General features: G+C 38.2%; 1 protein-coding gene and 37 non-coding genes across 38 annotated transcripts; 29 read left to right on the forward strand and 9 right to left on the reverse strand.

The window, feature by feature from the left end:
* The first annotated feature begins 201 nt into the window (after positions 1–201).
* LOC120336510 (uncharacterized) lies at positions 202–6,636 on the forward strand. The gene is made up of 3 exons (XM_078115643.1): positions 202–447; positions 530–6,427; positions 6,510–6,636. Exon 2 carries the CDS (start codon positions 770–772, stop codon positions 6,098–6,100), a length of 5,331 nt encoding a protein of 1,776 aa, XP_077971769.1. The 5' UTR covers positions 202–447; positions 530–769; the 3' UTR covers positions 6,101–6,427; positions 6,510–6,636.
* Positions 6,637–6,969: 333 nt separating this feature from the next.
* Positions 6,970–7,043, reverse strand: Trnat-agu (transfer RNA threonine (anticodon AGU)). The gene has a single exon. It is a non-coding gene; the product is annotated as a tRNA-Thr (tRNA).
* An 89-nt stretch (positions 7,044–7,132) lies between these two features.
* On the forward strand, positions 7,133–7,204 carry Trnaq-uug (transfer RNA glutamine (anticodon UUG)). The gene has a single exon. It is a non-coding gene; the product is annotated as a tRNA-Gln (tRNA).
* Positions 7,205–7,436: 232 nt separating this feature from the next.
* Trnal-caa (transfer RNA leucine (anticodon CAA)) lies at positions 7,437–7,553 on the forward strand. Its single transcript has 2 exons — positions 7,437–7,474; positions 7,508–7,553. It is a non-coding gene; the product is annotated as a tRNA-Leu (tRNA).
* An 871-nt stretch (positions 7,554–8,424) lies between these two features.
* Positions 8,425–8,498, reverse strand: Trnat-agu (transfer RNA threonine (anticodon AGU)). Its single transcript has one exon. It is a non-coding gene; the product is annotated as a tRNA-Thr (tRNA).
* Positions 8,499–8,587: 89 nt separating this feature from the next.
* Positions 8,588–8,659, forward strand: Trnaq-uug (transfer RNA glutamine (anticodon UUG)). Its single transcript has one exon. It is a non-coding gene; the product is annotated as a tRNA-Gln (tRNA).
* Positions 8,660–8,891: 232 nt separating this feature from the next.
* Trnal-caa (transfer RNA leucine (anticodon CAA)) lies at positions 8,892–9,008 on the forward strand. The gene is made up of 2 exons: positions 8,892–8,929; positions 8,963–9,008. It is a non-coding gene; the product is annotated as a tRNA-Leu (tRNA).
* A 231-nt stretch (positions 9,009–9,239) lies between these two features.
* Positions 9,240–9,311, forward strand: Trnaq-cug (transfer RNA glutamine (anticodon CUG)). Its single transcript has one exon. It is a non-coding gene; the product is annotated as a tRNA-Gln (tRNA).
* Positions 9,312–9,666: 355 nt separating this feature from the next.
* On the forward strand, positions 9,667–9,783 carry Trnal-caa (transfer RNA leucine (anticodon CAA)). The gene is made up of 2 exons: positions 9,667–9,704; positions 9,738–9,783. It is a non-coding gene; the product is annotated as a tRNA-Leu (tRNA).
* A 231-nt stretch (positions 9,784–10,014) lies between these two features.
* On the forward strand, positions 10,015–10,086 carry Trnaq-cug (transfer RNA glutamine (anticodon CUG)). Its single transcript has one exon. It is a non-coding gene; the product is annotated as a tRNA-Gln (tRNA).
* Positions 10,087–10,615: 529 nt separating this feature from the next.
* Trnat-agu (transfer RNA threonine (anticodon AGU)) lies at positions 10,616–10,689 on the reverse strand. The gene has a single exon. It is a non-coding gene; the product is annotated as a tRNA-Thr (tRNA).
* Positions 10,690–12,071: 1,382 nt separating this feature from the next.
* Trnat-agu (transfer RNA threonine (anticodon AGU)) lies at positions 12,072–12,145 on the reverse strand. Its single transcript has one exon. It is a non-coding gene; the product is annotated as a tRNA-Thr (tRNA).
* An 89-nt stretch (positions 12,146–12,234) lies between these two features.
* On the forward strand, positions 12,235–12,306 carry Trnaq-uug (transfer RNA glutamine (anticodon UUG)). The gene has a single exon. It is a non-coding gene; the product is annotated as a tRNA-Gln (tRNA).
* A 232-nt stretch (positions 12,307–12,538) lies between these two features.
* On the forward strand, positions 12,539–12,655 carry Trnal-caa (transfer RNA leucine (anticodon CAA)). The gene is made up of 2 exons: positions 12,539–12,576; positions 12,610–12,655. It is a non-coding gene; the product is annotated as a tRNA-Leu (tRNA).
* A 231-nt stretch (positions 12,656–12,886) lies between these two features.
* Positions 12,887–12,958, forward strand: Trnaq-cug (transfer RNA glutamine (anticodon CUG)). Its single transcript has one exon. It is a non-coding gene; the product is annotated as a tRNA-Gln (tRNA).
* Positions 12,959–13,688: 730 nt separating this feature from the next.
* Positions 13,689–13,760, forward strand: Trnaq-uug (transfer RNA glutamine (anticodon UUG)). The gene has a single exon. It is a non-coding gene; the product is annotated as a tRNA-Gln (tRNA).
* A 233-nt stretch (positions 13,761–13,993) lies between these two features.
* Positions 13,994–14,110, forward strand: Trnal-caa (transfer RNA leucine (anticodon CAA)). The gene is made up of 2 exons: positions 13,994–14,031; positions 14,065–14,110. It is a non-coding gene; the product is annotated as a tRNA-Leu (tRNA).
* Positions 14,111–14,981: 871 nt separating this feature from the next.
* On the reverse strand, positions 14,982–15,055 carry Trnat-agu (transfer RNA threonine (anticodon AGU)). The gene has a single exon. It is a non-coding gene; the product is annotated as a tRNA-Thr (tRNA).
* Positions 15,056–15,449: 394 nt separating this feature from the next.
* On the forward strand, positions 15,450–15,566 carry Trnal-caa (transfer RNA leucine (anticodon CAA)). Its single transcript has 2 exons — positions 15,450–15,487; positions 15,521–15,566. It is a non-coding gene; the product is annotated as a tRNA-Leu (tRNA).
* A 231-nt stretch (positions 15,567–15,797) lies between these two features.
* Positions 15,798–15,869, forward strand: Trnaq-cug (transfer RNA glutamine (anticodon CUG)). The gene has a single exon. It is a non-coding gene; the product is annotated as a tRNA-Gln (tRNA).
* Positions 15,870–16,436: 567 nt separating this feature from the next.
* Trnat-agu (transfer RNA threonine (anticodon AGU)) lies at positions 16,437–16,510 on the reverse strand. Its single transcript has one exon. It is a non-coding gene; the product is annotated as a tRNA-Thr (tRNA).
* Positions 16,511–16,599: 89 nt separating this feature from the next.
* On the forward strand, positions 16,600–16,671 carry Trnaq-uug (transfer RNA glutamine (anticodon UUG)). Its single transcript has one exon. It is a non-coding gene; the product is annotated as a tRNA-Gln (tRNA).
* A 232-nt stretch (positions 16,672–16,903) lies between these two features.
* Positions 16,904–17,020, forward strand: Trnal-caa (transfer RNA leucine (anticodon CAA)). Its single transcript has 2 exons — positions 16,904–16,941; positions 16,975–17,020. It is a non-coding gene; the product is annotated as a tRNA-Leu (tRNA).
* A 231-nt stretch (positions 17,021–17,251) lies between these two features.
* Trnaq-cug (transfer RNA glutamine (anticodon CUG)) lies at positions 17,252–17,323 on the forward strand. The gene has a single exon. It is a non-coding gene; the product is annotated as a tRNA-Gln (tRNA).
* Positions 17,324–17,678: 355 nt separating this feature from the next.
* Trnal-caa (transfer RNA leucine (anticodon CAA)) lies at positions 17,679–17,795 on the forward strand. The gene is made up of 2 exons: positions 17,679–17,716; positions 17,750–17,795. It is a non-coding gene; the product is annotated as a tRNA-Leu (tRNA).
* A 231-nt stretch (positions 17,796–18,026) lies between these two features.
* Positions 18,027–18,098, forward strand: Trnaq-cug (transfer RNA glutamine (anticodon CUG)). Its single transcript has one exon. It is a non-coding gene; the product is annotated as a tRNA-Gln (tRNA).
* A 529-nt stretch (positions 18,099–18,627) lies between these two features.
* Positions 18,628–18,701, reverse strand: Trnat-agu (transfer RNA threonine (anticodon AGU)). The gene has a single exon. It is a non-coding gene; the product is annotated as a tRNA-Thr (tRNA).
* Positions 18,702–20,083: 1,382 nt separating this feature from the next.
* On the reverse strand, positions 20,084–20,157 carry Trnat-agu (transfer RNA threonine (anticodon AGU)). The gene has a single exon. It is a non-coding gene; the product is annotated as a tRNA-Thr (tRNA).
* Positions 20,158–20,246: 89 nt separating this feature from the next.
* Trnaq-uug (transfer RNA glutamine (anticodon UUG)) lies at positions 20,247–20,318 on the forward strand. The gene has a single exon. It is a non-coding gene; the product is annotated as a tRNA-Gln (tRNA).
* Positions 20,319–20,550: 232 nt separating this feature from the next.
* Trnal-caa (transfer RNA leucine (anticodon CAA)) lies at positions 20,551–20,667 on the forward strand. The gene is made up of 2 exons: positions 20,551–20,588; positions 20,622–20,667. It is a non-coding gene; the product is annotated as a tRNA-Leu (tRNA).
* A 231-nt stretch (positions 20,668–20,898) lies between these two features.
* On the forward strand, positions 20,899–20,970 carry Trnaq-cug (transfer RNA glutamine (anticodon CUG)). The gene has a single exon. It is a non-coding gene; the product is annotated as a tRNA-Gln (tRNA).
* A 730-nt stretch (positions 20,971–21,700) lies between these two features.
* Trnaq-uug (transfer RNA glutamine (anticodon UUG)) lies at positions 21,701–21,772 on the forward strand. The gene has a single exon. It is a non-coding gene; the product is annotated as a tRNA-Gln (tRNA).
* Positions 21,773–22,005: 233 nt separating this feature from the next.
* Positions 22,006–22,122, forward strand: Trnal-caa (transfer RNA leucine (anticodon CAA)). The gene is made up of 2 exons: positions 22,006–22,043; positions 22,077–22,122. It is a non-coding gene; the product is annotated as a tRNA-Leu (tRNA).
* Positions 22,123–22,353: 231 nt separating this feature from the next.
* Trnaq-cug (transfer RNA glutamine (anticodon CUG)) lies at positions 22,354–22,425 on the forward strand. Its single transcript has one exon. It is a non-coding gene; the product is annotated as a tRNA-Gln (tRNA).
* Positions 22,426–22,993: 568 nt separating this feature from the next.
* Positions 22,994–23,067, reverse strand: Trnat-agu (transfer RNA threonine (anticodon AGU)). Its single transcript has one exon. It is a non-coding gene; the product is annotated as a tRNA-Thr (tRNA).
* A 394-nt stretch (positions 23,068–23,461) lies between these two features.
* Trnal-caa (transfer RNA leucine (anticodon CAA)) lies at positions 23,462–23,578 on the forward strand. Its single transcript has 2 exons — positions 23,462–23,499; positions 23,533–23,578. It is a non-coding gene; the product is annotated as a tRNA-Leu (tRNA).
* A 231-nt stretch (positions 23,579–23,809) lies between these two features.
* Trnaq-cug (transfer RNA glutamine (anticodon CUG)) lies at positions 23,810–23,881 on the forward strand. Its single transcript has one exon. It is a non-coding gene; the product is annotated as a tRNA-Gln (tRNA).
* Positions 23,882–24,611: 730 nt separating this feature from the next.
* Trnaq-uug (transfer RNA glutamine (anticodon UUG)) lies at positions 24,612–24,683 on the forward strand. Its single transcript has one exon. It is a non-coding gene; the product is annotated as a tRNA-Gln (tRNA).
* The last annotated feature ends 706 nt before the right edge of the window (positions 24,684–25,389 follow it).

Raw genomic sequence — 25,389 nt, forward strand, 5'->3', positions numbered from 1 at the left:
ATATGGTTTTAAGAGAGTCAGTCGTTTGTATACTTTGAGTGTACTCGGAATGCACAACTGCTCTTTCAACTTTGAATTGTTCATATTCAAACCTCAAGAAAGTGCATATATTGCAGATTAGTGAAAGAAATAAGAAACTAGTTAAATTCGCTCTGTTCTTCGAATCCATATTCGTCTCAAGGCCGCCCAGTAGCATTGGTTTGAACATTTGACTGATTTATCTTGGTACTACTTACTTTTGGTGTGTTTACGTATGGTTCACTGCATCGCGATTATTGGCTGATTACTTGATTACTTCTTGTTGTGGTTAACTGTCTAGAGCTTTAGTCTGTCTTTAGATCTGTTCTCATAAGCCTGTTAATGGTGCTATAGTCATTGGGTATGAATAATCTATTTCTTAAGTTTCTTACATTGGGATAATCTGTTCTGACAAAGCCTCATTTAAATGTAAGTAAATTGGTATATTCTTGCTTTGTATTGTGCCTGGTTGCCTGTACTCATTTTAATATTCATCTTTATTGTTTGTCAGGTCACTTTGTCTTACTGATATCTGGATTAAATCACTTTGGGAGAAATCTATTCGTTTCATTTCGGGATATTAGTTAAAGAGACGTAGTAGGCAAGGGTGATTTGTCAATGGGCAGAAATCCAAACTAGTGACATTTAATGATACTGCACCTACACCTACAAACTGGAGTCTGAATCAAGCAGTTCTTCTTCAACCTTTCGAGGATTCAGCAATACATCAAAGCAAGAGTGCCAACTAACAATGGCAGAATATTTTCAAGGTCAGAATTTCAAACAACTCAAGAGTAAGTTTCCGGTACTCAAAGTAAATTTGGAAAGAATTTTAACACGATTTGAGCACTCTCTGGAAAGAAGAGATTTTGAAAAGGTCAAAATACTGTTTCATGATGCTAACGATAAAATAGCATTTTTGGTCTGTCTAATTGATACTATGGAATTGGCTCTAATTGAAGAAGACAGTACTACACAAAGTGAGGAAAAACCCGTTATATCTAAATTTAGTGAAGAAATTTTAGGTGTGGAAAACAAGATTGCAATCGATTTTGAGAAATATGAAGACAAACTAGATATAAAGCCGGTGATATCATCTCTTGTAACCACGCAAAACAATTATAATAATGATCCTCCTATGATTAAGTTATGTGGTATGGATCCGCCATGCTGGAACGGACAAAAAGTAGACTTTTATACCTGGAAAGAACGTTTTACACATATAATGCACCATGCTAGAATTACGGATGATTTAGTGCAAATTTCATGGCTATTACGCAATGGTGCAATGCCAAACGATTATCAAACAATGATATGTGACTGTAAATCAATTTCAAGTGCATGGGAACGCCTGGAAGAGCGTATTCCTAAATCAGTAGTTCAACGTGAAGTAATCAAGCAATACGAGCAAATAAAACCTTTATATAGGACCTCTCGTAATCCAGCGAACCTTAGGCGACTAGCTCACGAAATTTCTCTCTTCTGCCGACGTATGGAAGATCTTGGGTTAAAACAGGATGCAAACTCGGTTATTTCTGTCAATAGAGCATTAGAGTGTCTAGATGCAGACACTGCACTGCGATATAATAGTTCCAGCAAAGGTAATCATAACTTGGAATTTATAACGAATTTTCTGAGATCTGAAGCTACAGCATTGGAAATATCTGGTAACTTTATCAGTCAAACCGAGAATATGAGGTTTCGACCGAGACAAAACCAGTCGCCAAGATCTAATTTCAATACGGTTAATCATGCTACAGACGAGAATGATAACATGGGTTCAGTTCAGCCACATCAAAGGACAGTCACTTGTATTTTTGGATGTGGAATTCAGCACCGCCTTATAGACTGCAACAAATATCAAAACCTATCAATTCCTGAAAGAAAAAACTTTATAGCAGATGATCGAAGATGTTTTATATGTCTAGGAACTCACTTTGCAAGAAATTGTGCAAGAACAACAGCCGATAGCTGTGTAAATTGTAACCAAAGACAGCATCATTGGTCATTATGTCCCGGAAAAGTACAGGGAAATTACAATACAATGAGAAATTCTGGTATGAACGACTCGAATTTGGAAAGTCAACATATTCACTCTAATGCAGCAGTATTCAACCAATCTCAGATGCATTCAAGACAATTGAGCACTTTTAATTTGGATTATTCTCCATTACTTGTTGCAGAAGTGCAGGCGAGTGACAAAACATGGGTCAAGGCAAATTTCTTTCTTGATGGTGGCAGTAACCATTCTTTGGTAAGACGTAATTTTGTAAAATCATTGAAACAAAAGACAATAGGTCATGGAACAATTCGGTTTGGTGTCGCAGGAGGAGCCATTCATGAAGAACCTTCTGAAGATTATAATTTAAAAATTAGACCTCTTTCACGAGACCAGATATTTGATATCAGAGTTACGGCTGTGAGAAAACCTTGTCACGATGTTACACCAATTCCGCCATCTATTTTTAAACAGTTTAAATATCTAAGAGGAATTCAGGATAAAATACCAGTTGGGCAAAAAACAGTCGATGTTCTTGTTGGTAGAGATTATGCACCTTTAATTCAAACAATGCATTCATTACGTTCGCCAATTGATCCCGATAATCATCCTTCAGCAGCTTTCACATCTATTGGATGCTATCTATATGGAGGCATTATTCAAGCACCGCAACGATCTTTCAATCATGTAGCAAATATTAATAGTTTTTCATCATTAGAAAATGAAGAGTTGCGCAAGTTTTTCCATGGTGAAGTTCTTGGAGTGCAACCCACAACTTTGTGTGTTTGTTCCAACTCAGAAATTGCAGAATCAGCATTTATCAAACATGTAAAAGCGACAACCAATATTGGTGCTGATGGCCGAGTTTGTGTCAAAATGCCATGGAAACCTGGTTTCCCAGAAAAATTGCACAACAATTATGAGAAGGCGTATGAACAAATGAAAAAACGGGAACAAGAATTGTATAGAAAAGGAAAAACGGAAGAGTATAATATGGAGATTAAAAATCTGCTTCAGCGAGGCGTAGTACGACGACTAACATCGGTTGAAACGAAAACGGCTAAAGTTGAAAATGCATGGTACCTCAATCATCGTATCGTAGAACGTCCGGATAAAACCTCAACAAAATTAAGAATAGTATTTGATTCTGCGTGTCCTTTTAAGGGCACATGTCTCAATGATGGTTTAGAGAAAGGCCCCAGCTTTGCGAATTCTTTGTTCAGATGTTTCATGGCATGGCGAGCTGATAGTGTGGCTATTGCTGGTGATATATCGAAAATGTTTAATCAAATTCAAATGGCAGAAGTCGATCAGAAATTTCATCGTTTCCTTTGGCGCTATGGTGATTCATCGTTGCAACCAACAATCTTTCAATGGCTTCGGGTTATGTTCGGAGATAAATCTAGTCCTGACTTGGCATGCTTTACAATTAAATTTTTAGCCGATAAATTTCGAAAAGATCATCCTCTTGGAGCTGTTGTATTGGACAAAGATACATACATTGATGACGTCAGTCATTCTGTTTCGAATCACATTCTTGCAAACAAGGTTATCAATGATGTTGATCAAATACTTATTCGTGGAAAATTCTCTATAAAGATTTGGAACTCAAACCATCCTGAAGTAGATCAAAATCCTGGTGAAAAAGTTGTTGATGTACTTGGTCATTCCTGGAATAAAACTGATGACAGATTCAGTTCAAAATTCAAAGACATTTCTTTCATGCAAACAGGATTTTCTAAAAGAAAAGCATTAGCATGTGTAATGAAATTGTGGGACCCTCTGGGTTATTTACTTCCAGTCACAATGCAGTATAGAATAGATCTTCAAAAGATCTGGGCAGATGGATTTAGCTGGGACCAAACTTTGCCAGATGATGTGGTCAAATGCTGGTATAACAATGTTCAAGAAATGTCCAAGTTAGCTCAAGTTTCAACTCCAAGATGTCTAAAACCTGAAAACACAACTGGACCTCCTCAACTGCACGCATTTTCAGACGGTGGAGATTTAGCCTATGGCACTTGTGTGTTCTTACGGTGGCCTACAACAGGTGGAGTTAAGCTAACATTCGTTGCAGCAAAAGGATTTGTGGCACCACTCAAACACAAAAGTACTCCAAGAAAGGAGCTAATGGGAGCAATAGGCATGAGCAGATTGGTGCATGAAATAAGTAAAGCACTACCGTACAATATTGCATTCAAATATTTCTGGACAGACAGCAAAGTTGTTATTTATTGGTTGAATTCCCAATCTGGAAAATTCAAACCATTCGTTGCTTCAAGAGTACAAGAATTTCAAGATACACATAAGAATCTAACAAAAGAAGTCAAATTCATTCCAAGTCTTCTTAATGCTGCAGATTGTTTAACAAAACCTATTTCCTGCGAGAAGCTTACAATTTGGCATGAAGGACCTGCATTTCTAAGGCAACCAATGGAATATTGGCCGAATGATGATGACTTAAAATTAGATGAATTACGTCAAGAAATATTGGAAGAAAAACCACCAACCAAGTCAAAAGCATATCGCGGAAAAAGACAATTCAACGTCGTTAAAGCAGATTTGCCTTATCAAAATGATAATGATTTAGCGGATAATTTTTCTTCATGGCAAGACTTGCTAAGAGCGACAGCTTGGATGAAGGGTGCATTTCAGCAAAAATCATTTGTCAATTTGGAATTTAAACCTGCCGATGTCGTACAATACATAGAGAAAGCAAAATTGTGTATATTCAGAATTTGTCAAAAATCTATGATTGATGAATTTGGGAAAGCTGTCAAAACTCTATGGAAATTAGACTTGTTATTCGATTCTCACGGAATTCTTCGTATTGGTGGAAGACTGAATAGAACTGATTTATATATGGAAATGAAGCATCCAGTCGTGCTTCCGGGCAAACATTTCCTCGTTCGTCTTCTTGGAGTGTTCTATCATAAAAAGTTCTTACATCAAGGGTATCGAGTTATATTGGCAAATATGAAGAACGACGGTATTGTTCTTATTGGTGGAAGAATACTCTTAAAATCAATAGCATCAATGTGTATATTTTGCAGGATTCGTCGTAGAAAGTTGCTACAGCAACGCATGGGAGAACTTCCTTCATTTCGAATGCAACCACAGATGGCACCATTCAATTCTGTAGCAATGGATTTTTTCGGATACTTGAAAGTAAAGCAATCTCGAAATGTAGTTATCAACGCGTCTGTTTTAATTATTACATGTGCAACCACTCGTTGTATTCATCTGGAACTGTGTCTGGCTCTGGATACTAATTCGTTCCTACGGGCATGGAGACGATTTGTATCTATAAGGGGAATTCATCCTGCATTTGTATTTTCCGACGGAGGTACTACATTTCAAGCTAGTCAAGCGCCTATCAAGGAATGGATCGAGAAATGGAATTTTCAGTTGATTCAACATGAGATGGCAGAGAATCAAACGAAATTTGATTGGAAATATAATGTACCTTACGCGTCACATATGAATGGAGTAGTAGAATCGCTTATCAACTCGGTTCGCAAAGCACTCGATGCATCAGTGGTGAATTACAGCAGGGCTCTTATGACCTACGAAGAATGGACAACTGTTCTCAACGAAATTACTTATATCATCAATAGTCGACCACTTTTCCCAGATGGAAACCCTTTGGAATATAATTGTATTACTGGCAATACTCTTTTACATCCATATGCAAAGCAGGTAGTCCCTCAAACTACACAAGAAGAGAGATTCAATCCACGAGACATGCTAAAAGTGGCGGAAAACAGAGTTGAGGTGTTCTGGAAAACATGGATGAAACACATACCGCCTCAGCTATTACTTGCTAACAAATGGTTTCGAACAAGACGCAATCTTCAAGTTGGAGATTACGTATTAATTCTTCAACCTGGATTTAAAGGCGGAAGTGCACCCAGAGGTTTATGGAAAAAAGCACTGGTTCACAACATTATGCCCAGTTCAGATGGCTTGGTGAGAAGTGTTACAATCAAAGACAGCGATGGGAATTTATACAATCGACCAATACATAAACTTTGTCTAATTGCGACCAAAGAAGAGCTACAGTGTGGGTTGAAAGACATCTAATCTCATATCAGTTACTCCGAGTCAACAATGTTCAATATTATCGTCCTTTTCATTGCATTCATAGACTGGGGGGGAGTGGTTTGAACATTTGACTGATTTATCTTGGTACTACTTACTTTTGGTGTGTTTACGTATGGTTCACTGCATCGCGATTATTGGCTGATTACTTGATTACTTCTTGTTGTGGTTAACTGTCTAGAGCTTTAGTCTGTCTTTAGATCTGTTCTCATAAGCCTGTTAATGGTGCTATAGTCATTGGGTATGAATAATCTATTTCTTAAGTTTCTTACATTGGGATAATCTGTTCTGACAAAGCCTCATTTAAATGTAAGTAAATTGGTATATTCTTGCTTTGTATTGTGCCTGGTTGCCTGTACTCATTTTAATATTCATCTTTATTGTTTGTCAGGTCACTTTGTCTTACTGATATCTGGATTAAATCACTTTGGGAGAAATCTATTCGTTTCATTTCGGGATATTAGTTAAAGAGACATAGTAGGCAAGGGTGATTTGTCAATGGGCAGAAATCCAAACTAAGCATAACACATTTGGTCCTCAAATGGAATCGTGACTTTGAAATCAAGTTTATGACTCACGCCTTTTCTGTTCACTCCATAAGAACGAGTTGAAACCCATATTCCTGATTTAGGAGAAATAGATCTCGAATATTGGGCGTCCGTCGATTTTATGTTGAACATCACGGTGTAATTTTTTCCAATCTTGCCTCCGAAAGCACTGATCACGTATACACTTTAACGATTTCGATTCTTTGTATGTCGGTCGCGAAAAAGCTGAACTTTAATTATTGAATTCATAGAATGTAGAAGAAAAGATTTAAGTCAAAATGGTCTGCGGGATCCCTATGACTAAGGCACCACTGGGATTCGAACCCAGGATCTCCTGTTTACTAGACAGGCGCTTTAACCAACTAAGCCATGGCGCCAATCGCCAACGAATTTTGATCGAAAGTTGTTAATTTCGACTTGATTATGTTTATTATTATTTTAATTATCACAAATCGCATATATCGGCGGCCCCATGGTGTAATGGTTAGCACTCTGGACTTTGAATCCAGCGATCCGAGTTCAAATCTTGGTGGGACCTGTGCGGTATGAATTCCTCAGCTATTTTGAATATTGTGATTTGATGACAAAACTTTTTATATAAACTCATAATCATACCTCCCTGGTTCTGTCACACAGTAATACCGCAAACAGGAGTTGGTATTAAGTGCTTACAGTCATATGCTTTTAAAACAAATAGTATCTCGCGTGAGTCGTTTTTGTAAGACTGAAATATGATTTAATAGAGCACCAATAAAACCCTACAAGCAGTTGTAAGGATGGCTGGGTGGTCTAAGGCGCCAGACTCAAGAGTCACCTCTTTCCTTAAGCTGGATTGTGAGAATTCTGGTCTCCGAATGGAGGCGTGGGTTCGAATCCCACTTCTGACAACGTCCTTTTATCACTACCATAAAACACTTAACAAACACATAGGAGTTGTCAAATAACTTAAATCAGATCCTTTTAATTAAAATTGGGACTCTAGTAAACATTGTAGTATACAGATTGTAGGGCTTAACAGTCTGGATTAATTGAAAGTTTAAGTGATCCGATTTCAAATGTCCGGTACACCTGACGTCGTTATGAACAATAAAGCAAAACATAAAACAACTTGTATTATTTCCCCCATGGTGTAATGGTTAGCACTCTGGACTCTGAATCCAGCGATCCGAGTTCAAATCTCGGTGGGACCTTTTGTTATATGGTTTTAAGAGAGTCAGTCGTTTGTATACTTCGAGTGCACTAGGAATTCAGAACTGCTCTTTCAACTTTGAATTGTTCATATTCAAACCTCAAGAAAGTGCATATATTGCAGATTAGTGAAAGAAATAAGAAACTAGTTAAATTCGCTCTGTTCTTCGAATCCATATTCGTCTCAAGGCCGCCCAGTAGCATAACACATTTGGCCCTCAAATGGATTCGTGACTTTGAAATCAAGTTTATGACTAACGCCTTTTCTGTTCACTCCATAAGAACGAGTTGAAACCCATATTCCTGATTTAGGAGAAATAGATTTCGAATAATTCTAATTACTAAATACCTGTTAATCGTCGTTTGTAGTTGGGCGTCCGTCGATTTTATGTTGAACATCACGGTGTAATTTTTTCCAATCTTGCCTCCGAAAGCACTGATCACGTATACACTTTAACGATTTCGATTCTTTGTATGTCGGTCGCTAAAAAGCTGAACTTTAATTATTGAATTCATGGAATGTAGAAGAAAATATTTAAGTCAAAATGGTCTGCGGGATCCCTATGACTAAGGCACCACTGGGATTCGAACCCAGGATCTCCTGTTTACTAGACAGGCGCTTTAACCAACTAAGCCATGGCGCCAATCGCCAACCAATTTTGATCGAAAGTTGTTAATTTCGACTTGATTATGTTTATTATTATTTTAATTATCACAAATCGCATATATCGGCGGCCCCATGGTGTAATGGTTAGCACTCTGGACCTTGAATCCAGCGATCCGAGTTCAAATCTCGGTGGGACCTGTGCGGTATGAATTCCTCAGCTGTTTTTGAATATTGTGATTTGATGACAAAACTTTTTATATAAACTCATAATCATACCTCCCTGGTTCTGTCACACAGTAATACCGCAAACAGGAGTTGGTATTAAGTGCTTACAGTCATATGCTTTTAAACAAATAGTATCTCGCGTGAGTCGTTTTTGTAAGACTGAAATATGATTTAATAGAGCACCAATATCACCGTACAAGCAGTTGTCAGGATGGCCGAGTGGTCTAAGGCGCCAGACTCAAGAGTCACCTCTTTCCTTAAGCTGGATTGTGAGAATTCTGGTCTCCGAATGGAGGCGTGGGTTCGAATCCCACTTCTGACAACGTTCTTTTATCACTACCATAAAACACTTAACAAACACATAGGAGTTGTCAAATAACTTAAATCAGATCCTTTTAATTAAAATTGGGACTCTAGTAAACATTGTAGTATACAGATTGTAGGGCTTAACAGTCTGGATTAATTGAAAGTTTAAGTGATCCGATTTCAAATTTCCGGTACACCTGACGACGTTATGAACAATAAAGCAAAACATGAAACGACTTGTATTATTGGCCCCATGGTGTAATGGTTAGCACTCTGGACTCTGAATCCAGCGATCCGAGTTCAAATCTCGGTGGGACCTTTGTTATATGGTTTTAAGAGAGTCAGTCGTTTGTATACTTTGAGTGTACTCCGAATGCAGAACTGCTCTTTCAACTTTGAATTGTTCATATTCAAACCTCAAAAAATTGCATATATTGCAGATTAGTGAAAGAAATAAGAAACTAGTTCTTGAATATTGTGATTTGATGACAAAACTTTTTATATAAACTCATAATCATACCTCCCTGGTTCTGTCACACAGTAATACCGCAAACAGGAGTTGGTATTAAGTGCTTACAGTCATATGTTTTTAAAACAATTTTATCTCGCGTGAGTCGTTTTTGTAAGACTGAAATATGATTCAATAGAGCACCAATAACACCCTACAAGCAGTTGTCAGGATGGCCGAGTGGTCTAAGGCGCCAGACTCAAGAGTCACCTCTTTCCTTAAGCTGGATTGTGAGAATTCTGGTCTCCGAATGGAGGCGTGGGTTCGAATCCCACTTCTGAAAGCGTCCTTTTATCACTACCATAAAACACTTAACAAACACATAGGAGTTGTCAAATAACTTAAATCAGATGATTTTAATTAAAATTGGGACTCTAGTAAACATTGTAGTATACAGATTGTAGGGCTTAACAGTCTGGATTAATCGAAAGTTTAAGTGATCCGATTTCAAATGTCCGGTACACCTGACGACGTTAAGAACAATAAAGCAGAACATAAAACAACTTGTTATATTGGCCCCATGGTGTCATGGTTAGCACTCTGGACTCTGAATCCAGCGATCCGAGTTCAAATCTCGGTGGGACCTTTGTTATATGGTTTTAAGAGAGTCAGTCGTTTGTATACTTTGAGTGTACTTCGAATGCACAACTGCTCTTTCAACTTTGAATTGTTCATATTCAAACCTCAAGAAAGTGCATATATTGCAGATTAGTGAAAGAAATAAGAAACTAGTTAAATTCTCTCTGTTCTTCGAATCCGTATTCGTCTCAAGGCCGCCCAGTAGCATAACACATTTGGTCCTCAAATTGAATCGTGACTTTGAAATCAAGTTTATGACTCACGCCTTTTCTGTTCACTCCATAAGAACGAGTTGAAACCCATATTCCTGATTTAGGAGAAATAGATCTCAAATATTGGGCGTCCGTCGATTTTATGTTGAACATCACGGTGTAATTTTTTACAATCTTGCCTCCGAAAGCACTGATCACGTATACACTTTAACGATTTCGATTCTTTGTATGTCGGTCGCGAAAAAGCTGAACTTTAATTATTGAATTCATAGAATGTAGAAGAAAAGATTTAAGTCAAAATGGTCTGCGGGATCCCTATGACTAAGGCACCACTGGGATTCGAACCCAGGATCTCCTGTTTACTAGACAGGCGCTTTAACCAACTAAGCCATGGCGCCAATCGCCAACGGATTTTGATCGAAAGTTGTTAATTTCGACTTGATTATGTTTATTATTATTTTAATTATCACAAATCGCATATATCGGCGGCCCCATGGTGTAATGGTTAGCACTCTGTACTTTGAATCCAGCGATCCGGGTTCAAATCTCGGTGGGACCTGTGCGGTATGAATTCCTCAGCTATTTTTTAATATTGTGATTTAATGACAAAACTTTTTATATAAACTCATAATCATACCTCCCTGATTCTGTCACACAGTAATACTGCAAACAGGAGTTGGTATTAAGTGCTTACAGTCATATGCTTTTAAAACAAATAGTATCTTGCATGAGTCGTTTTTGTAAGCCTGAAATATGATTTAATAGAGCACCAATAACATCCTACCAGCAGACGTCAGGATGGCAGAGTGGTCTAAGGCGCCAGGCTCAAGAGTCACCTCTTTCCTTTAGCTGGATTGTGAGAATTCTGGTCTCCGAATGGAGGCGTGGGTTCGAATTCCACTTCTGACAACTTCCTTTTATCATTACCATAAAACACTTGACAAACACATAGGAGTTGTCAAAAAACTTAAATCAGATACTTTTTCATTAAAATTGGGACTCTAGTAAACATTGTAGTATACAGAATGTAGGGCTTACCAGTCTGAATTAATTAAAAACTTAAGTGATCCGATTTCAAATGTCCGGTGCACCTGATGACGTTATGAACAATAAAGCAGAACATAAAACAACTTGTATCATTGGCCCCATGGTGTAATGATTAGCACTCTGAACTCTGAATCCAGCGATCCGAGTTCAAATCTCGGTGGGACCTTTGTTATATGGTTTTAAGAGAGTCAGTCGTTTGTATACTTTGAGTGTACTCCGAATGCACAACTGCTCTTTCAACTTTGAATTGTTCATATTCAAACCTCAAGAAAGTGCATATATTGCAGATTAGTGAAAGAAATAAGAAACTAGTTAAATTCGCTCTGTTCTTCGAATCCATATTCGTCTCAAGGCCGCCCAGTAGCATAACACATTTGGCCCTCAAATGGATTCGTGACTTTGAAATCAAGTTTATGACTCACGCCTTTTCTGTTCACTCCATAAGAACGAGTTGAAACCCATATTCCTGATTTAGGAGAAATAGATCTCGAATAATTCTAATTACTAAATACCTGTTAATCGTCGTTTGTAGATGGGCGTCCGTGGATTTTATGTTGAACATCACGGTGTAATTTTTTCCAATCTTGCCTCCGAAAGCACTGATCACGTATACACTTTAACGATTTCGATTCTTTGTATGTCGGTCGCTAAAAAGCTGAACTTTAATTATTGAATTCATAGAATGTAGAAGAAAAGATTTAAGTCAAAATGGTCTGCGGGATCCCTATGACTAAGGCACCACTGGGATTCGAACCCAGGATCCCCTGTTTACTAGACAGGCGCTTTAACCAACTAAGCCATGGCGCCAATCGCCAACGAATTTTGATCGAAAGTTGTTAATTCCGACTTGATTATGTTTATTATTATTTTAATTATCACAAATCGCATATATCGGCGGCCCCATGGTGTAATTGTTAGCACTCTGGACTTTGAATCCAGCGATCCGAGTTCAAATCTCGGTGGGACCTGTGCGGTATGAATTCCTCAGCTATTTTTGAATATTGTGATTTGATGAAAAAACTTTTTATATAAACTCATAATCATACCTCCCTGGTTCTGTCACACAGTAATACCGCAAACAGGAGTTGGTATTAAGTGCTTACAGTCATATGCTTTTAACCAAATAGTATCTCGCGTGAGTCGTTTTTGTAAGACAGAAATATGATTTAATAGAGCACCAATATCACCCTACAAGCAGTTGTCAGGATGGCCGAGTGGTCTAAGGCGCCAGACTCAAGAGTCACCTCTTTCCTTTAGCTGGATTGTGAGAATTCTGGTCTCCGAATGGAGGCGTGGGTTCGAATCCCACTTCTGACAACGTCCTTTTATCACTACCATAAAACACTTAACAAACACTTAGGAGTTGTCAAATAACTTAAATCAGATCCTTTTAATTAAAATTGGGACTCTAGTAAACATTGTAGTATACAGATTGTAGGGCTTAACAGTCTGGATTAATTGAAAGTTTAAGTGATCCGATTTCAAATTTCCGGTACACCTGACGACGTTATGAACAATAAAGCAGAACATGAAACGACTTGTATTATTGGCCCCATGGTGTAATGGTTAGCACTCTGGTCTCTGAATCCAGCGATCCGAGTTCAAATCTCGGTGGGACCTTTGTTATATGGTTTTAAGAGAGTCAGTCGTTTGTATACTTTGAGTGTACTCCTAATGCAGAACTGCTCTTTCAACTTTGAATTGTTCATATTCAAATCTCAAGAAAGAGCATATATTGCAGATTAGTGAAAGAAATAAGAAACTAGTTAAATTCGCTCTGTTCTTCGAATCCGTATTCGTCTCAAGGCCGCCCAGTAGCATAACACATTTGGCCCTCAAATGGATTCGTGACTTTGAAATCAAGTTTATGACTCACGCCTTTTCTGTTCACTCCATAAGAACGAGTTGAAACCCATATTCCTGATTTAGGAGAAATAGATCTCGAATAATTCTAATTACTAAATACCTGTTAATCGTCGTTTGTAGTTGGGCGTCCGTCGATTTTATGTTGAACATCACGGTGTAATTTTTTCCAATCTTGCCTCCGAAAGCACTGATCACGTATACACTTTAACAATTTCGATTCTTTGTATGTCGGTCGCTAAAAAGCTGAACTTTAATTATTGAATTCATAGAATGTAGAAGAAAAGATTTAAGTCAAAATGGTCTGCGGGATCCCTATGACTAAGGCACCACTGGGTTTGGAACCCAGGATCTCCTGTTTACTAGACAGGCGCTTTAACCAACTAAGTCATGGCGCCAATCGCCAACGAATTTTGATCGAAAGTTGTTAATTTCGACTTGATTATGTTTATTATTATTTTAATTATCACAAATCGCATATATCGGCGGCCCCATGGTGTAATGGTTAGCACTCTGGACTTTGAATCCAGCGATCCGAGTTCAAATCTCGGTGGGACCTGTGCGGTATGAATTCCTCAGCTGTTTTTGAATATTGTGATTTGATGACAAAACTTTTTATATAAACTCATAATCATACCTCCCTGGTTCTGTCACACAGTAATACCGCAAACAGGAGTTGGTATTAAGTGCTTACAGTCATATGCTTTTAAAACAAATAGTATCTCGCGTGAGTCGTTTTTGTAAGACTGAAATATGATTTAATAGAGCACCAATAACACCCTACAAGCAGTTGTCAGGATGGCCGGGTGGTCTAAGGCGCCAGACTCAAGAGTCACCTCTTTCCTTAAGCTGGATTGTGAGAATTCTGGTCTCCGAATGGAGGCGTAGGTTCGAATCCCACTTCTGGCAACGTCCTTTTATCACTACCATAAAACACTTAACAAACACATAGGAGTTGTCAAATAACTTAAATCAGATCCTTTTAATTAAAATTGGGACTCTAGTAAACATTGTAGTATATAGATTGTAGGGCTTAACAGTCTGGATTAATTGAAAGTTTAAGTGATCCGATTTCAAATGTCCGGTACACCTGACGTCGTTATGAACAATAAAGCAGAACATAAAACAACTTATAATATTGGCCCCATGGTGTAATGGTTACCACTCTGGACTCTGAATCCAGCGATCCGAGTTCAAATCTCGGTAGGACCTTTTGTTATATGGTTTTAAGAGAGTCAGTCGTTTGTATACTTTGAGTGTACTAGGAATTCAGAACTGCTCTTTCAACTTAGAATTCTTCATATTCAAACCTCAAGAAAGTGCATATATTGCAGATTAGTGAAAGAAATAAGAAACTAGTTAAATTCGCTCTTTTCTTCGAATCCATATTCGTCTCAAGGCCGCCCAGTAGCATAACACATTTGGCCCTCAAATGGATTCGTGACTTTAAAATCAAGTTTATGAATCACGCCTTTTCTGTTCACTCCATAAGAACGAGTTGAAACTCATATTCCTGATTTAGGAGAAATAGATCTCGAATAATTCTAATTACTAAATACCTGTTAATCGTCGTTTGTAGTTGGGCGTCCGTCGATTTTATATTGAACATCACGGTGTAATTTTTTCCAATCTTGCCTCCGAAAGCACTGATCACGTATACACTTTAACGATTTCGATTCTTTGTATGTCGGTCGCTAAAAAGCTGAACTTTAATTATTGAATTTATAGAATGTAGAAGAAAAGATTTAAGTCAAAATGGTCTGCGGGATCCCTATGACTAAGGCACCACTGGGATTCGAACCCAGGATCTCCTGTTTACTAGACAGGCGCTTTAACCAACTAAGCCATGGCGCCAATCGCCAACGAATTTTGATCGAAAGTTGTTAATTTCGACTTGATTATGTTTAATATTTTTTTAATTATCACAAATCGCATATATCGGCGGCCCAATGGTGTAATGGTTAGCACTCTGGACTTTGAATCCATCGATCCGAGTTCAAATCTCGATGGGACCTGTGCGGTATGAATTCCTCAACTATTTTTGAATATTGTGATTTGATGACAAAACTTTTTATATAAACTCATAAACATACCTCCCTGGTTCTGTCACACAGTAATACCGCAAACAGGAGTTGGTATTAGGTGCTTACAGTCATATGTTTTTAAAACAAATAGTATCTCGCGTGAGTCGTTTTTGTAAGACTGAAATATGATTTAATAGAGCACCAATAACACCCTACAAGCAGTTGTCAGGATGGCCGAGTGGTCTAAGGCGCCAGACTCAAGAGTCACCTCTTTCCTTAAGCTGGATTGTGAGAATTCTGGTCTCCGAATGGAGGCGTGGGTTCGAATCCCACTTCTGACAGCGTCCTTTTATCACTACCATAAAACACTTAACAAACACATAGGAGTTGTCAAATAACTTAAATCAGATCCTTTTAATTAAAATTGGGATTCTAGTAAACATTGTAGTATACAGATTGTAGGGCTTAACAGTCTGGATTAATTGAAAGTTTAATTGATCCGATTTCAAATGTCCGGTACACCTGACGACGTTAAGAACAATAAAGCAGAACATGAAACAACTTGTTATATTGGCCCCATGGTGTCATGGTTAGCACTCTGGACTCTGAATCCAGCGATCCGAGTTCAAATCTCGGTGGGACCTTTGTTATATGGTTTTAAGAGAGTTAGTCGTTTGTATACTTTGAGTGTACTCCGAATGCAGAACTGCTCTTTCAACTTTGAATTGTTTATATTCAAACCTCAAGAATGTGCATATATTGCAGATTAGTGAAAGAAATAGGAAACTAGTTAAATTCGCTCTGTTCTTCGAATCCGTATTCGTCTCAAGGCCGCCCAGTAGCATAACACATTTGGCCCTCAAATGGATTCGTGACTTTGAAATCAAGTTATCGACTCACGCCTTTTCTGTTCACTCCATAAGAACGAGTTGAAACCCATATTCCTTATTTTGCAGAAATAGATCTCGAATAATTCTAATTACTAAATACCTGTTAATCGTCGTTTGTAGTTGGGCGTCCGTCGATTTTATGTTGAACATCACGGTGTAATTATTTCCAATCTTGCCTCCGAAAGCACTGATCACGTATACACTTTAACGATTTCGATTCTTTGTATGTCGGTCGCTAAAAAGCTGAACTTTAATTATTGAATTCATGGAATGTAGAAGAAAATATTTAAGTCAAAATGGTCTGCGGGATCCCTATGACTAAGGCACCACTGGGATTCGAACCCAGGATCTCCTGTTTACTAGACAGGCGCTTTAACCAACTAAGCCATGGCGCCAATCGCCAACCAATTTTGATCGAAAGTTGTTAATTTCGACTTGATTATGTTTATTATTATTTTAATTATCACAAATCGCATATATCGGCGGCCCCATGGTGTAATGGTTAGCACTCTGGACCTTGAATCCAGCGATCCGAGTTCAAATCTCGGTGGGACCTGTGCGGTATGAATTCCTCAGCTGTTTTTGAATATTGTGATTTGATGACAAAACTTTTTATATAAACTCATAATCATACCTCCCTGGTTCTGTCACACAGTAATACCGCAAACAGGAGTTGGTATTAAGTGCTTACAGTCATATGCTTTTAAACAAATAGTATCTCGCGTGAGTCGTTTTTGTAAGACTGAAATATGATTTAATAGAGCACCAATATCACCGTACAAGCAGTTGTCAGGATGGCCGAGTGGTCTAAGGCGCCAGACTCAAGAGTCACCTCTTTCCTTAAGCTGGATTGTGAGAATTCTGGTCTCCGAATGGAGGCGTGGGTTCGAATCCCACTTCTGACAACGTTCTTTTATCACTACCATAAAACACTTAACAAACACATAGGAGTTGTCAAATAACTTAAATCAGATCCTTTTAATTAAAATTGGGACTCTAGTAAACATTGTAGTATACAGATTGTAGGGCTTAACAGTCTGGATTAATTGAAAGTTTAAGTGATCCGATTTCAAATTTCCGGTACACCTGACGACGTTATGAACAATAAAGCAAAACATGAAACGACTTGTATTATTGGCCCCATGGTGTAATGGTTAGCACTCTGGACTCTGAATCCAGCGATCCGAGTTCAAATCTCGGTGGGACCTTTGTTATATGGTTTTAAGAGAGTCAGTCGTTTGTATACTTTGAGTGTACTCCGAATGCAGAACTGCTCTTTCAACTTTGAATTGTTCATATTCAAACCTCAAAAAATTGCATATATTGCAGATTAGTGAAAGAAATAAGAAACTAGTTCTTGAATATTGTGATTTGATGACAAAACTTTTTATATAAACTCATAATCATACCTCCCTGGTTCTGTCACACAGTAATACCGCAAACAGGAGTTGGTATTAAGTGCTTACAGTCATATGTTTTTAAAACAATTTTATCTCGCGTGAGTCGTTTTTGTAAGACTGAAATATGATTCAATAGAGCACCAATAACACCCTACAAGCAGTTGTCAGGATGGCCGAGTGGTCTAAGGCGCCAGACTCAAGAGTCACCTCTTTCCTTAAGCTGGATTGTGAGAATTCTGGTCTCCGAATGGAGGCGTGGGTTCGAATCCCACTTCTGAAAGCGTCCTTTTATCACTACCATAAAACACTTAACAAACACATAGGAGTTGTCAAATAACTTAAATCAGATGATTTTAATTAAAATTGGGACTCTAGTAAACATTGTAGTATACAGATTGTAGGGCTTAACAGTCTGGATTAATCGAAAGTTTAAGTGATCCGATTTCAAATGTCCGGTACACCTGACGACGTTAAGAACAATAAAGCAGAACATAAAACAACTTGTTATATTGGCCCCATGGTGTCATGGTTAGCACTCTGGACTCTGAATCCAGCGATCCGAGTTCAAATCTCGGTGGGACCTTTGTTATATGGTTTTAAGAGAGTCAGTCGTTTGTATACTTTGAGTGTACTTCGAATGCACAACTGCTCTTTCAACTTTGAATTGTTCATATTCAAACCTCAAGAAAGTGCATATATTGCAGATTAGTGAAAGAAATAAGAAACTAGTTAAATTCTCTCTGTTCTTCGAATCCGTATTCGTCTCAAGGCCGCCCAGTAGCATAACACATTTGGTCCTCAAATTGAATCGTGACTTTGAAATCAAGTTTATGACTCACGCCTTTTCTGTTCACTCCATAAGAACGAGTTGAAACCCATATTCCTGATTTAGGAGAAATAGATCTCAAATATTGGGCGTCCGTCGATTTTATGTTGAACATCACGGTGTAATTTTTTCCAATCTTGCCTCCGAAAGCACTGATCACGTATACACTTTAACGATTTCGATTCTTTGTATGTCGGTCGCGAAAAAGCTGAACTTTAATTATTGAATTCATAGAATGTAGAAGAAAAGATTTAAGTCAAAATGGTCTGCGGGATCCCTATGACTAAGGCACCACTGGGATTCGAACCCAGGATCTCCTGTTTACTAGACAGGCGCTTTAACCAACTAAGCCATGGCGCCAATCGCCAACGGATTTTGATCGAAAGTTGTTAATTTCGACTTGATTATGTTTATTATTATTTTAATTATCACAAATCGCATATATCGGCGGCCCCATGGTGTAATTGTTAGCACTCTGTACTTTGAATCCAGCGATCCGGGTTCAAATCTCGGTGGGACCTGTGCGGTATGAATTCCTCAGCTATTTTTTAATATTGTGATTTAATGACAAAACTTTTTATATAAACTCATAATCATACCTCCCTGATTCTGTCACACAGTAATACTGCAAACAGGAGTTGGTATTAAGTGCTTACAGTCATATGCTTTTAAAACAAATAGTATCTTGCATGAGTCGTTTTTGTAAGCCTGAAATATGATTTAATAGAGCACCAATAACATCCTACCAGCAGACGTCAGGATGGCAGAGTGGTCTAAGGCGCCAGGCTCAAGAGTCACCTCTTTCCTTTAGCTGGATTGTGAGAATTCTGGTCTCCGAATGGAGGCGTGGGTTCGAATTCCACTTCTGACAACTTCCTTTTATCATTACCATAAAACACTTGACAAACACATAGGAGTTGTCAAAAAACTTAAATCAGATACTTTTTCATTAAAATTGGGACTCTAGTAAACATTGTAGTATACAGAATGTAGGGCTTACCAGTCTGAATTAATTAAAAACTTAAGTGATCCGATTTCAAATGTCCGGTGCACCTGATGACGTTATGAACAATAAAGCAGAACATAAAACAACTTGTATCATTGGCCCCATGGTGTAATGATTAGCACTCTGAACTCTGAATCCAGCGATCCGAGTTCAAATCTCGGTGGGACCTTTGTTATATGGTTTTAAGAGAGTCAGTCGTTTGTATACTTTGAGTGTACTCCGAATGCACAACTGCTCTTTCAACTTTGAATTGTTCATATTCAAACCTCAAGAAAGTGCATATATTGCAGATTAGTGAAAGAAATAAGAAACTAGTTAAATTCGCTCTGTTCTTCGAATCCATATTCGTCTCAAGGCCGCCCAGTAGCATAACACATTTGGCCCTCAAATGGATTCGTGACTTTGAAATCAAGTTTATGACTCACGCCTTTTCTGTTCACTCCATAAGAACGAGTTGAAACCCATATTCCTGATTTAGGAGAAATAGATCTCGAATAATTCTAATTACTAAATACCTGTTAATCGTCGTTTGTAGATGGGCGTCCGTGGATTTTATGTTGAACATCACGGTGTAATTTTTTCCAATCTTGCCTCCGAAAGCACTGATCACGTATACACTTTAACGATTTCGATTCTTTGTATGTCGGTCGCTAAAAAGCTGAACTTTAATTATTGAATTCATAGAATGTAGAAGAAAAGATTTAAGTCAAAATGGTCTGCGGGATCCCTATGACTAAGGCACCACTGGGATTCGAACCCAGGATCCCCTGTTTACTAGACAGGCGCTTTAACCAACTAAGCCATGGCGCCAATCGCCAACGAATTTTGATCGAAAGTTGTTAATTCCGACTTGATTATGTTTATTATTATTTTAATTATCACAAATCGCATATATCGGCGGCCCCATGGTGTAATTGTTAGCACTCTGGACTTTGAATCCAGCGATCCGAGTTCAAATCTCGGTGGGACCTGTGCGGTATGAATTCCTCAGCTATTTTTGAATATTGTGATTTGATGAAAAAACTTTTTATATAAACTCATAATCATACCTCCCTGGTTCTGTCACACAGTAATACCGCAAACAGGAGTTGGTATTAAGTGCTTACAGTCATATGCTTTTAACCAAATAGTATCTCGCGTGAGTCGTTTTTGTAAGACAGAAATATGATTTAATAGAGCACCAATATCACCCTACAAGCAGTTGTCAGGATGGCCGAGTGGTCTAAGGCGCCAGACTCAAGAGTCACCTCTTTCCTTTAGCTGGATTGTGAGAATTCTGGTCTCCGAATGGAGGCGTGGGTTCGAATCCCACTTCTGAAAACGTCCTTTTATCACTACCATAAAACACTTAACAAACACTTAGGAGTTGTCAAATAACTTAAATCAGATCCTTTTAATTAAAATTGGGACTCTAGTAAACATTGTAGTATACAGATTGTAGGGCTTAACAGTCTGGATTAATTGAAAGTTTAAGTGATCCGATTTCAAATTTCCGGTACACCTGACGACGTTATGAACAATAAAGCAGAACATGAAACGACTTGTATTATTGGCCCCATGGTGTAATGGTTAGCACTCTGGTCTCTGAATCCAGCGATCCGAGTTCAAATCTCGGTGGGACCTTTGTTATATGGTTTTAAGAGAGTCAGTCGTTTGTATACTTTGAGTGTACTCCTAATGCAGAACTGCTCTTTCAACTTTGAATTGTTCATATTCAAATCTCAAGAAAGAGCATATATTGCAGATTAGTGAAAGAAATAAGAAACTAGTTAAATTCGCTCTGTTCTTCGAATCCGTATTCGTCTCAAGGCCGCCCAGTAGCATAACACATTTGGCCCTCAAATGGATTCGTGACTTTGAAATCAAGTTTATGACTCACGCCTTTTCTGTTCACTCCATAAGAACGAGTTGAAACCCATATTCCTGATTTTGGAGAAATAGATCTCGAATAATTCTAATTACTAAATACCTGTTAATCGTCGTTTGTAGTTGGGCGTCCGTCGATTTTATGTTGAACATCACGGTGTAATTTTTTCCAATCTTGCCTCCGAAAGCACTGATCACGTATACACTTTAACAATTTCGATTCTTTGTATGTCGGTCGCTAAAAAGCTGAACTTTAATTATTGAATTCATAGAATGTAGAAGAAAAGATTTAAGTCAAAATGGTCTGCGGGATCCCTATGACTAAGGCACCACTGGGTTTGGAACCCAGGATCTCCTGTTTACTAGACAGGCGCTTTAACCAACTAAGTCATGGCGCCAATCGCCAACGAATTTTGATCGAAAGTTGTTAATTTCGACTTGATTATGTTTATTATTATTTTAATTATCACAAATCGCATATATCGGCGGCCCCATGGTGTAATGGTTAGCACTCTGGACTTTGAATCCAGCGATCCGAGTTCAAATCTCGGTGGGACCTGTGCGGTATGAATTCCTCAGCTGTTTTTGAATATTGTGATTTGATGACAAAACTTTTTATATAAACTCATAATCATACCTCCCTGGTTCTGTCACACAGTAATACCGCAAACAGGAGTTGGTATTAAGTGCTTACAGTCATATGCTTTTAAAACAAATAGTATCTCGCGTGAGTCGTTTTTGTAAGACTGAAATATGATTTAATAGAGCACCAATAACACCCTACAAGCAGTTGTCAGGATGGCCGGGTGGTCTAAGGCGCCAGACTCAAGAGTCACCTCTTTCCTTAAGCTGGATTGTGAGAATTCTGGTCTCCGAATGGAGGCGTAGGTTCGAATCCCACTTCTGGCAACGTCCTTTTATCACTACCATAAAACACTTAACAAACACATAGGAGTTGTCAAATAACTTAAATCAGATCCTTTTAATTAAAATTGGGACTCTAGTAAACATTGTAGTATATAGATTGTAGGGCTTAACAGTCTGGATTAATTGAAAGTTTAAGTGATCCGATTTCAAATGTCCGGTACACCTGACGTCGTTATGAACAATAAAGCAGAACATAAAACAACTTGTAATATTGGCCCCATGGTGTAATGGTTAGCACTCTGGACTCTGAATCCAGCGATCCGAGTTCAAATCTCGGTAGGACCTTTTGTTATATGGTTTTAAGAGAGTCAGTCGTTTGTATACTTTGAGTGTACTAGGAATTCAGAACTGCTCTTTCAACTTAGAATTGTTCATATTCAAACCTCAAGAAAGTGCATATATTGCAGATTAGTGAAAGAAATAAGAAACTAGTTAAATTCGCTCTTTTCTTCGAATCCATATTCGTCTCAAGGCCGCCCAGTAGCATAACACATTTGGCCCTCAAATGGATTCGTGACTTTAAAATCAAGTTTATGAATCACGCCTTTTCTGTTCACTCCATAAGAACGAGTTGAAACTCATATTCCTGATTTAGGAGAAATAGATCTCGAATAATTCTAATTACTAAATACCTGTTAATCGTCGTTTGTAGTTGGGCGTCCGTCGATTTTATATTGAACATCACGGTGTAATTTTTTCCAATCTTGCCTCCGAAAGCACTGATCACGTATACACTTTAACGATTTCGATTCTTTGTATGTCGGTCGCTAAAAAGCTGAACTTTAATTATTGAATTTATAGAATGTAGAAGAAAAGATTTAAGTCAAAATGGTCTGCGGGATCCCTATGACTAAGGCACCACTGGGATTCGAACCCAGGATCTCCTGTTTACTAGACAGGCGCTTTAACCAACTAAGCCATGGCGCCAATCGCCAACGAATTTTGATCGAAAGTTGTTAATTTCGACTTGATTATGTTTAATATTTTTTTAATTATCACAAATCGCATATATCGGCGGCCCAATGGTGTAATGGTTAGCACTCTGGACTTTGAATCCATCGATCCGAGTTCAAATCTCGATGGGACCTGTGCGGTATGAATTCCTCAACTATTTTTGAATATTGTGATTTGATGACAAAACTTTTTATATAAACTCATAAACATACCTCCCTGGTTCTGTCACACAGTAATACCGCAAACAGGAGTTGGTATTAGGTGCTTACAGTCATATGTTTTTAAAACAAATAGTATCTCGCGTGAGTCGTTTTTGTAAGACTGAAATATGATTTAATAGAGCACCAATAACACCCTACAAGCAGTTGTCAGGATGGCCGAGTGGTCTAAGGCGCCAGACTCAAGAGTCACCTCTTTCCTTAAGCTGGATTGTGAGAATTCTGGTCTCCGAATGGAGGCGTGGGTTCGAATCCCACTTCTGACAGCGTCCTTTTATCACTACCATAAAACACTTAACAAACACATAGGAGTTGTCAAATAACTTAAATCAGATCCTTTTAATTAAAATTGGGATTCTAGTAAACATTGTAGTATACAGATTGTAGGGCTTAACAGTCTGGATTAATTGAAAGTTTAATTGATCCGATTTCAAATGTCCGGTACACCTGACGACGTTAAGAACAATAAAGCAGAACATGAAACAACTTGTTATATTGGCCCCATGGTGTCATGGTTAGCACTCTGGACTCTGAATCCAGCGATCCGAGTTCAAATCTCGGTGGGACCTTTGTTATATGGTTTTAAGAGAGTTAGTCGTTTGTATACTTTGAGTGTACTCCGAATGCAGAACTGCTCTTTCAACTTTGAATTGTTTATATTCAAACCTCAAGAATGTGCATATATTGCAGATTAGTGAAAGAAATAGGAAACTAGTTAAATTCGCTCTGTTCTTCGAATCCGTATTCGTCTCAAGCCCGCCCAGTAGCATAACACATTTGGCCCTCAAATGGATTCGTGACTTTGAAATCAAGTTATCGACTCACGCCTTTTCTGTTCACTCCATAAGAACGAGTTGAATTCCATATTCCTTATTTTGCAGAAATAGATCTCGAATAATTCTAATTACTAAATACCTGTTAATCGTCGTTTGTAGTTGGGCGTCCGTCGATTTTATGTTGAACATCACGGTGTAATTATTTCCAATCTTGCCTCCGAAAGCACTGATCACGTATACACTTTAACGATTTTGATTCTTTGTATGTCGGTCGCGAAAAAGCTGAACTTTAATTATTGAATTCATAGAATGTGGAAAAAAAGATTTAAGTCAAAATGGTATGCGGGATCGCTATGACTAAGGAACCACTGGGATTCGAACCCAGGAGCTCCTGTTTACTAGACAGGCGCTTCAACCAACTAAGCCATGGCGCCAATCGCCTACGAATTTTGATCGAAAGTTGTTAATTTTGACTTGATTATGTTTATTATTATTTTAATTATCACAAATCGCATATATCGGCGGCCCCATGGTGTAATGGTTAGCACTCTGGACTTTGAATCCAGCGATCCGAGTTCAAATCTCGGTGGGACCTGTGCGGTATGAATTCCTCAGCTGTTTTTGAATATTGTGATTTGATGACAAAACTTTTTATATAAACTCATAATCATACCTCCCTGGTTCTGTCACACAGTTATACCGCAAACATGAGTTGGTATTAAGTGCTTACAGTCATATGCTTTTAAACAAATAGTATCTTGCGTGAGTCGTTTTTGTAAGACTGAAATATGATTTAATAGAGCACCAACATCACCCTACAAGCAGTTGTCAGGATGGCCGAGTGGTCTAAGGCGCCAGACTCAAAAGTCACCTCTTTCCTTAAGCTGGATTGTGAGAATTCTGGTCTCCGAATCCAGCGATCCGAGTTCAGATCTCGGTGGGACCTTTGTTATATGGTTTTAAGAGAGTTAGTCGTTTGTATACTTTGAGTGTACTCCGAATGCAGAACTGCTCTTTCAACTTTGAATAGTTTATATTCAAACCTCAAGAATGTGCATATATTGCAGATTAGTGAAAGAAATAAGAAACTAGTTAAATTCGCTCTGTTCTTCGAATCCGTATTCGTCTCAAGGCCGCCCAGTAGCATAACACATTTGGCCCTCAAATGGATTCGTGACTTTGAAATTAAGTTATTGACTCACGCCTTTTCTGTTCACTCCATAAGAACGAGTTGAAACCCATATTCCTGATTTAGGAGAAATTGATCTCGAATAATTCTTATTACTGAATACCTGTTAATC

Source organism: Styela clava, chromosome 8 (genome assembly GCF_964204865.1).
Source record: "Styela clava chromosome 8, kaStyClav1.hap1.2, whole genome shotgun sequence".
In the NCBI taxonomy this organism is placed as follows: domain Eukaryota; kingdom Metazoa; phylum Chordata; class Ascidiacea; order Stolidobranchia; family Styelidae; genus Styela; species Styela clava.

What these genes read in the sequence shown, in the direction of transcription:
- LOC120336510 (XM_078115643.1), top strand. Translation starts at nt 770, where the DNA reads ATGGCAGAATATTTTCAAGGTCAGAATTTCAAACAACTCAAGAGTAAG.